The sequence below is a fragment of the Antennarius striatus genome, chromosome 1, assembly GCF_040054535.1.
Source record: "Antennarius striatus isolate MH-2024 chromosome 1, ASM4005453v1, whole genome shotgun sequence".
Taxonomy (NCBI): Eukaryota; Metazoa; Chordata; class Actinopteri; order Lophiiformes; family Antennariidae; genus Antennarius; species Antennarius striatus.
Window position 1 is genome coordinate 18344886 of NC_090776.1, and position 12348 is coordinate 18357233.

The window sequence follows — 12348 nt, forward strand, 5'->3', positions numbered from 1 at the left end:
ATTCTGATGTCGTTTTGTTTTGGGGGGGGGGTTGCCACAATTGTTGCACCTGTACTCGTCATTCACTTTATTTTTTGGTGAACTTATGCTCTCCAACAGGCAAAAATAAAAAGAACACCAACATACAGAATGTCATGACATCACATTTAACAATGCAAAACAGTGATTCAAATAAAAACTTTGTGATTCAGCTTTAAAATTAAAGTACGACACATCAACAATAAAGTAGTGAAATACAATTTTTAAAAAAAATCATTTACAGGGACTAATTTTCTAGTGAACGGAACAGCTAATATTTCACTGCATCACTGTGGAGGGATCCTAATGGATGCCTCATCAACTTCAACGTGAGTCTACCAGTGTTTTCAAGAATAAAATGGGCTATTACAAGCATATGCCACAAATGATAAACATATTACTCACTTATTTAGGGCACAAATAATTTAAATGTGGTTTAAAATCATCAAGACATTACAAGGATTTTCTGATGTTGACACAAATTACAGAATTTACGACAGTACTGTGGTCCAATTTTAAGTCCACTTAATCACACCTAATAATAATTTACAATACAATTGTCAGCTGATGAGTGTCATATTTCACATCTGTTCTCAGCAGCAATTAGATTTAAATTCTTATCTAGACTCTGCTGTACACTGACTAAAGAAATACGATGAACCAGTGAAATAATTGCACAAACGTACTGTATGCAACCTACGCATGTGACAGATGAATGAACAGCAGTACACATAGAAGATAAATAAAAAGTTAGATTCAACAATGATTGTAGAAACAGGGTGATAAGTTGAGTTTCCTCTGCTTTCACTAGTGACTGAAACTTTCAGTCACTCCATATTAGCCCCACTGCTCCACATATTCTGAAATTTATTCTCTTTCTCCGAAATTGGATTCTGCCCACCCATTTTGCAGGAGACAGCTGAGGTGTATGACTGGCTGAATGACAGCGGTATCAACAAGAAAAAAAAAATACAATGCTGAATGCATACGAGAATATCTCACACAAAATTACTTTAGTTAAGTTTTATCTGATACATTAAATTTCTGATCCCTCAATAACTAAAGATCTTAATCTGCACCTCGGTGCAAATTTTAAATGCTGACAATAAGAGTTGCCATCGACTGCTGCGCATTTTTAAAGTACTGTATAAGAAAAATGAAATGAAATTCAAAAATGTCCCTTTGTTTGAAGAAGACATCCAATGTTTGGGGTAAAGAAACCTCAAATGAACAACATTAACAGTTGATCCTGATGCGGGTCCACTGCTCATTTATTATTAAGCAGAGAAAAGCAGAAACCATAAATAGAAATGTGAATCATTTGCATTAAAATATCCACAGTCGATAGCCTTAGTCAGCAGTGACAAAACAGACTTCCTGACTAACAAGAAACACTTACTTTTATGATGTAATGCAATAAGACTCTGGTGTAGTCCCTACAATTTACAAATGTTTTCATGTACATGTATGACCACTTTTGCAGCAGCAAAATATCCATTAGCTTCACAGTCGCATTAATTCAAACACCTATTTAAAAAAAGGTGATAGTCCAAAGTTCAGAGAGCAATCAGCCCTTTTCATCAGAGTTCCACACAACGAAGTCATCCACATATTTCAACTCTGATTGGCTCTCTTATGTTACAATGGCTACAGTCTCTCCATTTCCAGCTCTCCTGCAGCTGTAGGAAACCCTTGGGTCTCTTTACAGCAGTCAGTGGGTAGGCCTATGCTGCATCAGTTTGACAGCTGAGGATGTTTCATCACCAGGTGTCTTTGCTATCTGTAGGCTGTACGTTTTTGGTGAGGTCTCGTTTTTAAGCATGCGAGTATTTTTCTCAAGCATCAGCTCAGTGCTTATATCCATTTTTGTGTCAAAGGTGTTGGTTCTGATGGAGACGTTTGCGTATGAACTGTCCTTCCGGTGGCTGCGCGTCATGGTGACTCTGAAGGTGTGTGTGTGCTGCAGTTCCATCTTATCCTCCTCAGACACTTTGATGAAGGGGCACCAAGAAAAAGCGTGACGGAAACCTGCACGAAACCTGCAAGAAAGAGCTAGGCGTTGGTTTTCTGCTCTGGAATGGGGGAAACTCCTAGGTCTGAATGTGCCTTTTACCTTTGGTTCAGACAGCAATAAATGATGGGATTGTACATGGTGGAACTCATCGCCAACCAGAATATGGCCAGATATACCTAACGTGGAAAGACAGTAAGATGCAGTAGAAACAAACAAATCAGATGAACAGGCGCTAAGGCAGCAGCTGACCTGTTGAATGTAGTGTTGTTTATAAATTTCCTTGTTGAATGATCCTAATATGAAGTAAACATGATAGGGCAGCCAGCACAGGGCAAATGTCACCACCACAACCACCATCATCTTCACCACCTGGATGGAGAATCACAGAGGGAGGAACAGAAATAAGTGTAAAAAAAAAGAAAGAAATCAAATGGAAGTAAAATCACTTAATCTATGTCAGTCTGAGTTCTCAGATCATAGTGAAACATAGTGAAGAGCTGCATGACCTTTCTCTTGGCTGTTATCTGGTTGTGGTAATGGACTGTCGCCTCTCCGGGGATGTGCCCACCCCAAAGCGTTCGACCAACTAAACTGTAGGTCACAAGCATCACCAGCAGAGGAAGCAAGTAGATCAGTAATATCACTGCATACTGGTAACTGCAGATGGAGACGGAGAAAGTCTTATCTCATGATCATTTGGCGTACATAGTTTATTCACAGCAATAATTATTATCTGTCTCAAATATTGTTAATTGTAAGCCTACATCTTCAGAAGAGTCCCTCTGGATGGTATTAATAACCTCTGCTTGCAAAGCTCACTTTACTTCCACCCACCCCATGTGCTGATATTTAAATGTGGAAGCATGATATCCTATAAGATGGACAATTACAACCTTTTATGAGAATCATCATATCTGCTACTGATTTTATGTTGAATAGTCCTTAAAAATTATAACCTGTAATGTTAAATTTTTTCTCTTGTCTTGCTGTAAGTGTTACTGTGTGTTTTTTTGTATTTTTGTCTTGTTCTAGCACCTTAGTTGATGTGTTCCGCCGTAATCGTCAGGCCAGTCAACCATACACACAGTTCTGGGGTAGTAAAATTTTGTCATGCTGTAGTAGCACTGAGGAAAAGCCAGTAAGATGGCTACAATCCAAATGAAAGCGATCACAACCTTAGTGGAGGTTGAGGAGAGGCGAGGCTTTAGAGGGTGGATGATGGCCATGTACCTAAAACAAAATAAAAAGGTTTATTCTTTCAGGTATTAAGTGTTGAGCCATCAAAAATCTAATATTCAAATCACAGAGAGTTTATAGAAGTAGAATTCTGTGTGTCGAAAGAAGAGTGAAGTGCATATATTTATTTTTCCCACTGATGCCCTGAAAGGCAATGATTTAAAATTTGTGAATAATACTGAATAATGAAAGAAATTTATTAACCTTAGTGAATATATATTAGATCATTTGAATCGCCATGGATAAAATCGCCTCTATGAATAGAATGATCAGAATCTTTCAGAACAAAAAAATCTATACATCAGGATGTAAAATGTAAATATAAAAATTCTAATAAAAAATATAGAAAAAAAATTTAGTCAAGCTAGTTTGTTCATGATAGCAGCTCTGTTTTATTAACAAGGTTCCAATGATATGAATAAAGTATATTGATAATGAAATGTTTTACAATATTATCAATGTTAACTGTTATAGTCACATAATTCTGCTGTGACTATGAATTATTCATTATATTTCAGGACCAAAATCAAAGTATTTAACTGACTGCAGACCTTTTTAGATAAGTGTGCAATCATGCATCAAACAATTTACATTAAAGGTGCAATGCTAAAGGTTGTGGCTTCACAGAGTCAATGTGCAGCTCTGAAACAAGAAATATTTCAATAATTAAAAAAAGACGGTTCAGTAAATGCTTTGAATAATCTGTACATGAGAGAATAGTGCGATCTTTTTTGACTGTTACTGTCAAACAACCTTTGTTAGGATTTTGTTCTGATTGTACATCGACTTCAACTTTGTTGGCATCACATCAGATCCAACTTTGAAAGGAAGGTAGAACTTTTACAAGTGTGTGAATGTGGCAGATAATTATAAGAATTTAGACATTTTTTGAATACAGATTATGCTTGACAAAATATCTGTGTACCGTAATTAGTCGTGAAAAGTGTGACAAGTAAAATGTGGGATTATGCTTCATGATTCCACTATACCAATGAGGAGGAGTCAATTAGTTATGAGCACATTCAGCACCTCATTTCATCTGTCCTGGTCCATAAAAAAGAGCCACAAATCATGTATGCCATGCTTACATTACAGAATAATGAAATAATGCAGGTTCAACAAAGAACACAGATTTCATCAATGAAATATCCTCTGTAGGGCTACGGTGACTCAGAATGCAGTTGCAGCTGCAGATTGAGGAGCAGATTGACTATCCATGCTTCAGTACGCATTAATGACATCTGTATCCCCACTGCTCACTGACCCCTATCTTCTTCATGCAGCATCTTTCTCTGGTTTGGGTTACAGGTTGCTGCTGCTGATGACCACGTTTGAATGAAAGGTAATTTCAAGAGTAGTTGCTGTTCTCTGTCAAACTCCTCAATGATGAAGACGTTCAGAATTCAATCAGTAAAAAATAAAGTGAAAACATGGTGCTATTTGGCTAACCAGTGTACTTGATTTTTATGAACAATAAATTGATGTAACACAGGCTGTGTAGTAATGTGGCAGTTAAAAGGGCTATTTGCTTAAGCAATGTGCTGCTGAGTTGACTGATTCAGTAAGTGGTCATCCATCCCTTTCTGACTGTTTGCATAATGCGGCTCCTAAATGGGATGCTGCAGGAGAAAAGCTGGATCTGTCTTCCAAATGCTTCCCGTTTGCTGGTGCAAAAGAAAAGATTTGCTTTGCTGCTGACCTGTTCATGTTAATGCATCAGTTAGACAAGATCAACACCTTATCTGTGATGCGAATCTACTTTATAAAACTTCAAATAGCTGGATTTTTACTTATAAAATTGTATAATTTCAAATGTAGCTTTTTACCTGTCAACTGAGATGGCAGCCATTGAGTATATTGAAGAAAACATGGCAGTGATGGGGAAGAAGTTTTGAAATCGGCAGTAGCCCAGGCCAAAGTACCAATCATTGTGAAGCGCATAGACGAAGTTAAAAAGAGTGTTGAATGAGGCCATGGAAACATCAGAGAAGGCTAGATTGACAATGAAGTAGTTGGTGACAGTCCTCATGCGTCTGTGAGCAAGAATGATCCAGATCACTGTGATGTTCCCAGTGACAGACACCAAGATGATAAGGGAGTAAGCTATGGCCCAAAGAGCCACCTAGGAGAGGAGAGGAGAGAAAAAATATATTCATTAAGGCAGCATAACAAAATCATACATGTGTACTGTATAGATTAACGACACTGTACATGAAAAATTGTGTTTTGTTACATTTTCAATGTTCACAAAATATTTCACTTTTTGCACATTGTTAAAAAATGCAAACTTCATACACATCTATAAGATTTGTCTATGATGACAGCAGCTTTCATTAATAAAGCAACTCTGTTAATAAAGAGACACACTCATTAATGCAAAGAATACAAAAAAATATATCTAAATTTACCTGAAAGCCTTTGCTCTTGTCATAAAGACTAGATTAGATTAGATTTTATTTTATTTGATTAGATATACTGTACTTTAATGATCCCAAACTGGGAAATCCACAATCTAATCAGACTAATCAGAATACTTGTATTCTGACTATTGCGTGTATGCGGTTTTTTTTTTTGTTTTTTTTTAATTTTCAAGCGTTTTGAAGACAATCTCACCAAATGTAGATTGAAAAGTAAAAAAATTAATCCATTCAAAATGCTGATTTTGTTGTATCATGATCAAATTATTGTCTTTCATTAGTTGCTCTGATCTGTTCTCTCGGTGTCCCCTCTCATTCGTTCCATCAACGGGACAGAGCTGGCCCTCACACGACATACATTTCAGACCCCGCGTTATTGTCTCACCTGCCAGTCGGGCTGCTGGAACTGATTCCCGGTCGTTTCATTTCCGTCCTCCAGCCAGTCGGCGGTCACTGATAAGGGGAATGAAGTGCCCTCCATATCTCGTTCAACGTCTTGAATTATACCTTCGGCGTCCATGTTTATTTTAATCCAGGATCACCTGGTGATACAAATATTCTGACTGTATGCGCGCTGCGCGTCATGCGTAATTTGGCACAGAGTTCATTAGTTTGCATTCAGACTATTCAGGTACCATTTTTCACATAAAATATAATTCTTAAAGATTAGTTTAATCTGGAAAACTTTGAACTGTCAACAAAACTGTTTAATATCTGCACTCTAATGGCAACAACGCGCTGGGTGTGAAATGCACTGTCCACTTGATTTGCAGTGATTTCACTGCACAGTCGCTTTTTGCAAATTTGACCTTTCAGGATTTCGAACACATCCACATTGTTAAATTACACTGTTGGAGCATTTGTCGCCGAATTAATAATCATACAAATCATACACACCGTATCAGGATCATGCCTGGTTCCACAATCTACTGATACTGAATCTTAGCAGCTCATGTTACTTTCACTAAAACATTTCCTGGAGTGTTCAATAAAACTGGACCTAAGTCCCTTTTACTTCACATTTGCTTAATCTTCTAACAACTGTTGCATCACAACAAATTCAATGAATGATAGCATACACAACAAATAAAATCGGATTTATTTGGCTATAGTAAGAAAAACTGTGAAGAAATGATGTATTGGACCGTGTCAGAGCCGAGAAGTTCTGCACAAAAATGAATGTATGATATATGTCAGATTAGGTTCTCCTTTCTTACCTGTTTGCTGTCACAGTCGTCACTTCAGCGCCGATTTGTTTCATCCATGGTTCAACAAACTCAAAAATGTGACTCCTGCGTAACGGACAACCTGGTCCATCCAATAACCCCCCCCCCCGACATCTCTCTGTTTCTCCCCCTCCGACACACGACCACACGGACACACTCCTTCCTTCTCTCATGGAATGTGCTGCTGCCTATGGCACAAGCTGCTGAAGGTGACGGAGACGCACAGACAGGCAGGCACACGACTGTTTTCACTAGAGGGGGGGGGGGGGGGCATGCGTTCTCTCAGCATGACCCCATCTCACACAACAGAGATGAACAGAGTGTGAAGACAGAACTAGTCAGTGAGGTACAAGAAGGAAAATGTCTGGGGAGAGAGAGAGCTGCATAAAGAGTTATTGAGGAGGTAAACACTGAGGTCCTTTCCTTCTCCTGCTGCAGTCTGAGCAGCTATTTCTGCCTTTGAACGGTTCAAATCATTTTCTTCTTCAGTTACTTCTTTGTAGAATATACAGCAGCTTAAAGTCGACACACAGAGGGGCAATGGCTGTGACTTATTAATCTTCATCATTGTATTTTTGTGGATGTACGTGTCAAATCTCGCTTTACAGATAACATTAATTTTGATGAATACTTCAGGATCTCTATTCCAAAAAATTTTGGGTCAGTAAAAGAAAACTTGTGCCGTGGCAGCAGTCCAACATCATGTCTCCAACAAGGTGTAGATTCTGTAATTATACTAAACGTTTCTTCAGCCACTCAGGATCAATAGAGCTTGTGCTCCTTAGTGCTCTTTGTGTGGGCTCTGACATGAATGAAGAGGTCACACCTTATTACAGCATGACTATGGATTTCTGGTGGGGCTTTTGAAAAGTGAACTTTCAGTGATGAGTCTCACCATTCCTTTGCGTCACTCTCTAGACAACTCCTGAAAGTTCTGTTTTGTCTTAATGGTGTAAATGTGTTAGTGTTTGTACTCACACCTGTCAGCTGACCAGCAATGAAATATCAATTATAATTTGAACATTAATGAAACTCGTCCGATTTGTTACTTCAGTTGAACGCTCCATCAAGTGATCTGATAAGTAACTCAAAATACAGAACTTCATGTCGCAGATTTGAAATGGGATTCATCACAAATGTTGGTCGGCATGCTTGTAAAGTACAGCTCACATTTTAAAAACTTCTCTTGTCTAGCTTTTTCTTCTAAAACTTGCTAAAACATTTAAGCAACATGTTTATGTACTGTTGGTTTTAAAAGATGGAAGAAAAAAAATGAAAGGAGTCCTATTAAAATTTCAACAAATGCATAAAGGCACATCGTCCCACTTCAAACATGTGCTGCATCCATTCTGTTGTGTTTAAAAAAAAATAGAGATACATAACTACATCACTTATGATAGGTATCCGAAACAACACTTACATAATCACATTATTATTTTTTAGTTAGAAATAGTGATTGTTGTATTCAGTCAGGTAATTGAACACATGCTTTTCCTATAGCGGACCTCCTGCTCAAATGCTGCTTGAGGTCTTTTATCAGGTCAACCTTGGCCATTCGTCAGTCAAACATTAACGCTGAAGGCGCCCAAAACCTTCACTGCTCACTTCACAGGAAATCAGGGAGGCAAACATTATCCTTTTATTTCAGTCAATTTTTGAAAAATCACCTGTTTTTCATTATTGATTTGATTTTTCATATGACCATGTGTACAATATTCCTTTGTTGTCTTTAGTCACGCTGTGTTTTAATGCTCCTTATTGTGTTTTTAAAAGTGCTTTTAGAAAAAGCTCTTTATTAACAAGGTATTATCATTTGTTTATGCAAGCTGCTGATCCTAAAACATAATGTAGTGATGTGTGACAACTTTATGTTTCTCCTCAAACAAACAGCAGGATAAAACAGGCAGTGTGAGGTATTAGCAGTGGTTTCACTGTCCAATCCATTCTAAACCGCTTCTTCTAAATACCTCCATGGTTTTTGATCTAACCTGTCTTGTTGGCTGTCAGTCATTCATAAAATTTTCACTCTTTCTTTGCTTTGTGTGTGTACAATATGCACTGCATATGTGTACTTTCACATGCTCACAGATTCTTGTTGGCCGGCAAACCCTGGTGAAGGACACGCTAGAGGGTAAAGGGAGAGGATTTCAAAGTTTTTGCCAAGCTGCTGTTACTCTGTGAAGTGTGGTCTCCTGACTGAACCTGATCCAGTAAAACAGATTTGATTCTCCATGACCTAAAACTAAGCAATAGATAAAACTCATTTTTTCCACACTAAATGGAGTATATAATTGCCAACGTTGGTATTTTTAACTGCATTAGGATAAAAATCCATGTTGAAAGCTGAAGCAGAGCCGTAAAGTAAAATTTCAAACTTCCTCAAAATGTGAACAAATACTTATGTTGTTGCAAATATGCATGTTATTGTTTTGTATGATTCAGGTGCAAAAAAATAATGATATTCAGGATTATTTTTCCTAGTATTTGATCACCTTCTCATGAGATAATAGATCATATTTTTTTCCTTGGATCAGCACACAGTGATCAACGTTTTTCCATGAAGTTTGCCATGTTGCACTTCCATGTTTGCACAGTAGCAGAGAAATGCTAGTCAAACTCCATTGTACATTTTTAGCAGCCATCATGGTTGGTTGCAAATAACAACCACACCTCTGTGTCCCATTGAAATTTACACCCTGCTAATTTAATTCAAGTTTTCTCTTTCAGTTTTTGATTTACCACTTTTACCATAATTCACCCCCAATACAATACATGAATTATGTCCAGTAATGTTTATGCCCTCTTCTGTACTTCACCACCAGAGGACGGCATACTTAAAAAAAGACCAAAAAAAGCAGTTGTTTGCTCTTCATACTCCTGCTGGGATTACGCAAATCTCCATGTCCAATCTGAGTTTGAAGCATTTGTCAAATTAATGTAACTAATCAGTGTGTCAGATTGTGAAAATTGATTTACGTGGTGTTCATTTGTACAAAGACAGTTTTAGAGCTCACAAGATATACACATTAATTTCACCAGGAGGTGCGCATATATTAATGTAGAGAAGTAGTTTTGCTTTTTGATATTCTGAATCGTCTTCGAACTTAATTTTCTTTCTTAATTTCATGGAAATATAATGTTTAAGGTGAGTTCTGAAGGGCTGTGAGTTACCGGCTGGCTCAAGGCCGGCAACAAAAGGGAGGCCACACACAGACGTCGCAGTCAAAGTTGGTTTTATTTAACTAAAACAAATGAGCAAAAGTAAGTGTAGAATATGGACAGGGTTCAATTAGGGATGCGGACACTAAGGATAGATTCCGGCCACAGAATCCTTTTATCAGCTTTATTCTGAGCAACAGGTAAATGTGTGTGTGTGTGTGTGTGTGTGTGTGTGTGTGTGTGTGTGTGTGTGTGTGTGTGTGTGTGTGTGTGTGTGTGTGTGTGTGTGTGTGTGTTTCAGTGTCCATAAAACGCACACAAAACTAAGAACGAGAGTTTTCCATGTCTGCTTTCATCATCTCTGAGCATGAACACATCAGCAGCTCGTTGCATCTGCTGTTCAGGTGATGGGGCGTTCAAGCGCATCTCGTAAATACTAGCGCTGAGTGAATAGGCTTTCAGACAGTATGTATGAAGGGTATCAGTCATGTTAGCCGTACGTGGATGAGTGAATCATAGTGTAAAACGTGTTGTGAGGTGCAACAAACCAAACAAAGTGATCATACTGATGAGGCTGCAGTAGGCCCAGCTGAGAGAGAGAATGTGACCAAAAGGGCGGTCCTTAATGGGCAGGCCCAACCCAGAATGGTGGGCACTAACAGGCCCTCCCGGCTCCGCCTACCAGCCAACTCCTAGTAGCTGCAAGAAAGACAGACCAGTGAGACACAGTCAAGCAGACTGCACAAGGTCGTGACACTGTGACACTTCAACACAATACACATTTCATAAAAGAATGGAGGATACGCCGTACACCGATGTCTTCACCAAGTGTTAAAGCGAGCCTTTGGCAGTTGTAGACCCTAACCCTAACCCTAACCCTAACCCTAACCCTAACCCTAACCCTAACCCTAACCAAAGAGGACGTGTTTACCTTTACAGTCAGTCAGTCATCTTACCGCCGCTGTATCCGCCGCAGCGGGTCACGGGGAGCCGGAGCCTATCTCGGCGGCATAGGGCGTGAGGCGGGGAACACTCCGGGCACGACGCCAGTGCACCGCGGTGTTTACCTTTCCAATGACACTAGTATTATGTACTGTATCTATTCAAATTGGAATATATATATATATGTTAAAGAGGCACATCACCACTCTGGCAGCCAAAAGAAACTCATGACACATTAGAAATACTGACTTGTGGTTGGCTTCTAAGGGTCAGGCTAAACGTCTATAAGAGGTCACTCTGATTGGTCGCAGTCCTGAGTTTGGAGGCTCCCGGGACTTTTAAAAGTTAAAAATTCACATCTTAGTGATGTTGTGTTAATCTGTGTAATGACAGTTACAAGACTGTGTGATTGGAACAGTGTTCAGTTTTATGAGTTGTGGCAGCAGTGGCTCAGTGGTAGAGTGGACGGTAGAGTGGGTCATCCAATGTTCCTAAGATCAGCGGTTCGATTCCCGCTCCCGCCCACCTCGGAGTGTGTGCTGACAGTGGGAGGTGTCAGCTCACCACCGGAGCACTGCCGAGGAGCCCTTCAGCAAGGCGCCGTCCCCCTTTACAAGTTGCTCACTTGGGGCACACCATGTAGGAGCTGCCCGCCACCCTACCTCCCACTGCATGCTTACAGGCCCCTTTGTGGCCTGTACACACTAACATGTATGTATGCATTTGACGAGTTTACTAGAGTGTGGTCTTAATTTTCATTTGGGGATCAAATTAGTTTACAAAATTAAATAAATAAATAAAAATAAATAGTTATGAAGCCACCGTGACAAAGACTCCTGATGTGTTTGGTTGATGATTGTTAATGATGCTGTGTGTGTTAGTGTAGGCCAGTCAGCTTAGCCAACAACTAACTTATGCTGTTTGCTAGTTAACTAACATTTGTTAAGGGCAAGTAAAAGAATATGCAAGTTAGCTGCTGAATGTATTAAGTAAAACAGCTCCACAGACAAATATTTTAATATTATCTCTCCCCTCTTATCAAATCATCTTTGGATTGTGTTAACATTGACCTTTGGTCAACAGAGAATGAGGAGAGAGGAGAGGGATCAAGATGGTGAGAACGTTTACAGTCAAGTCCATGTTACTGCTACTATGCATTACATTATTTATTTTTATATACATAATGCCAAGACAAGTTTTATAAAATGCAATGTGGATCAAATCAGCTAAAGATCAGCTTGGTTCACAAAAAAGAGCCTTCCAACCAAAATGGTTCCAGTGTGCTTTCTGTTTTGCTTGCAGAGTGTTTGGTAAAAAGCTCTCTTAGAATTTGTCA

General features: G+C 39.0%; 1 protein-coding gene across 1 annotated transcript; it reads right to left on the reverse strand.

Annotated features, from left to right (window-relative positions):
* Window position 1: 1 nt before the first annotated feature.
* On the reverse strand, window positions 2–7068 carry tacr2 (tachykinin receptor 2). Its single transcript, XM_068311754.1, has 8 exons — window positions 6903–7068; window positions 6071–6227; window positions 5095–5390; window positions 3068–3262; window positions 2539–2689; window positions 2282–2401; window positions 2132–2208; window positions 2–2057 (listed from the first exon to the last, which is right to left on the reverse strand). Exons 2-8 carry the CDS (start codon window positions 6203–6205, stop codon window positions 1730–1732), a joined length of 1302 nt encoding a protein of 433 aa, XP_068167855.1. The 5' UTR covers window positions 6206–6227; window positions 6903–7068; the 3' UTR covers window positions 2–1729.
* Window positions 7069–12348: the final 5280 nt, after the last annotated feature.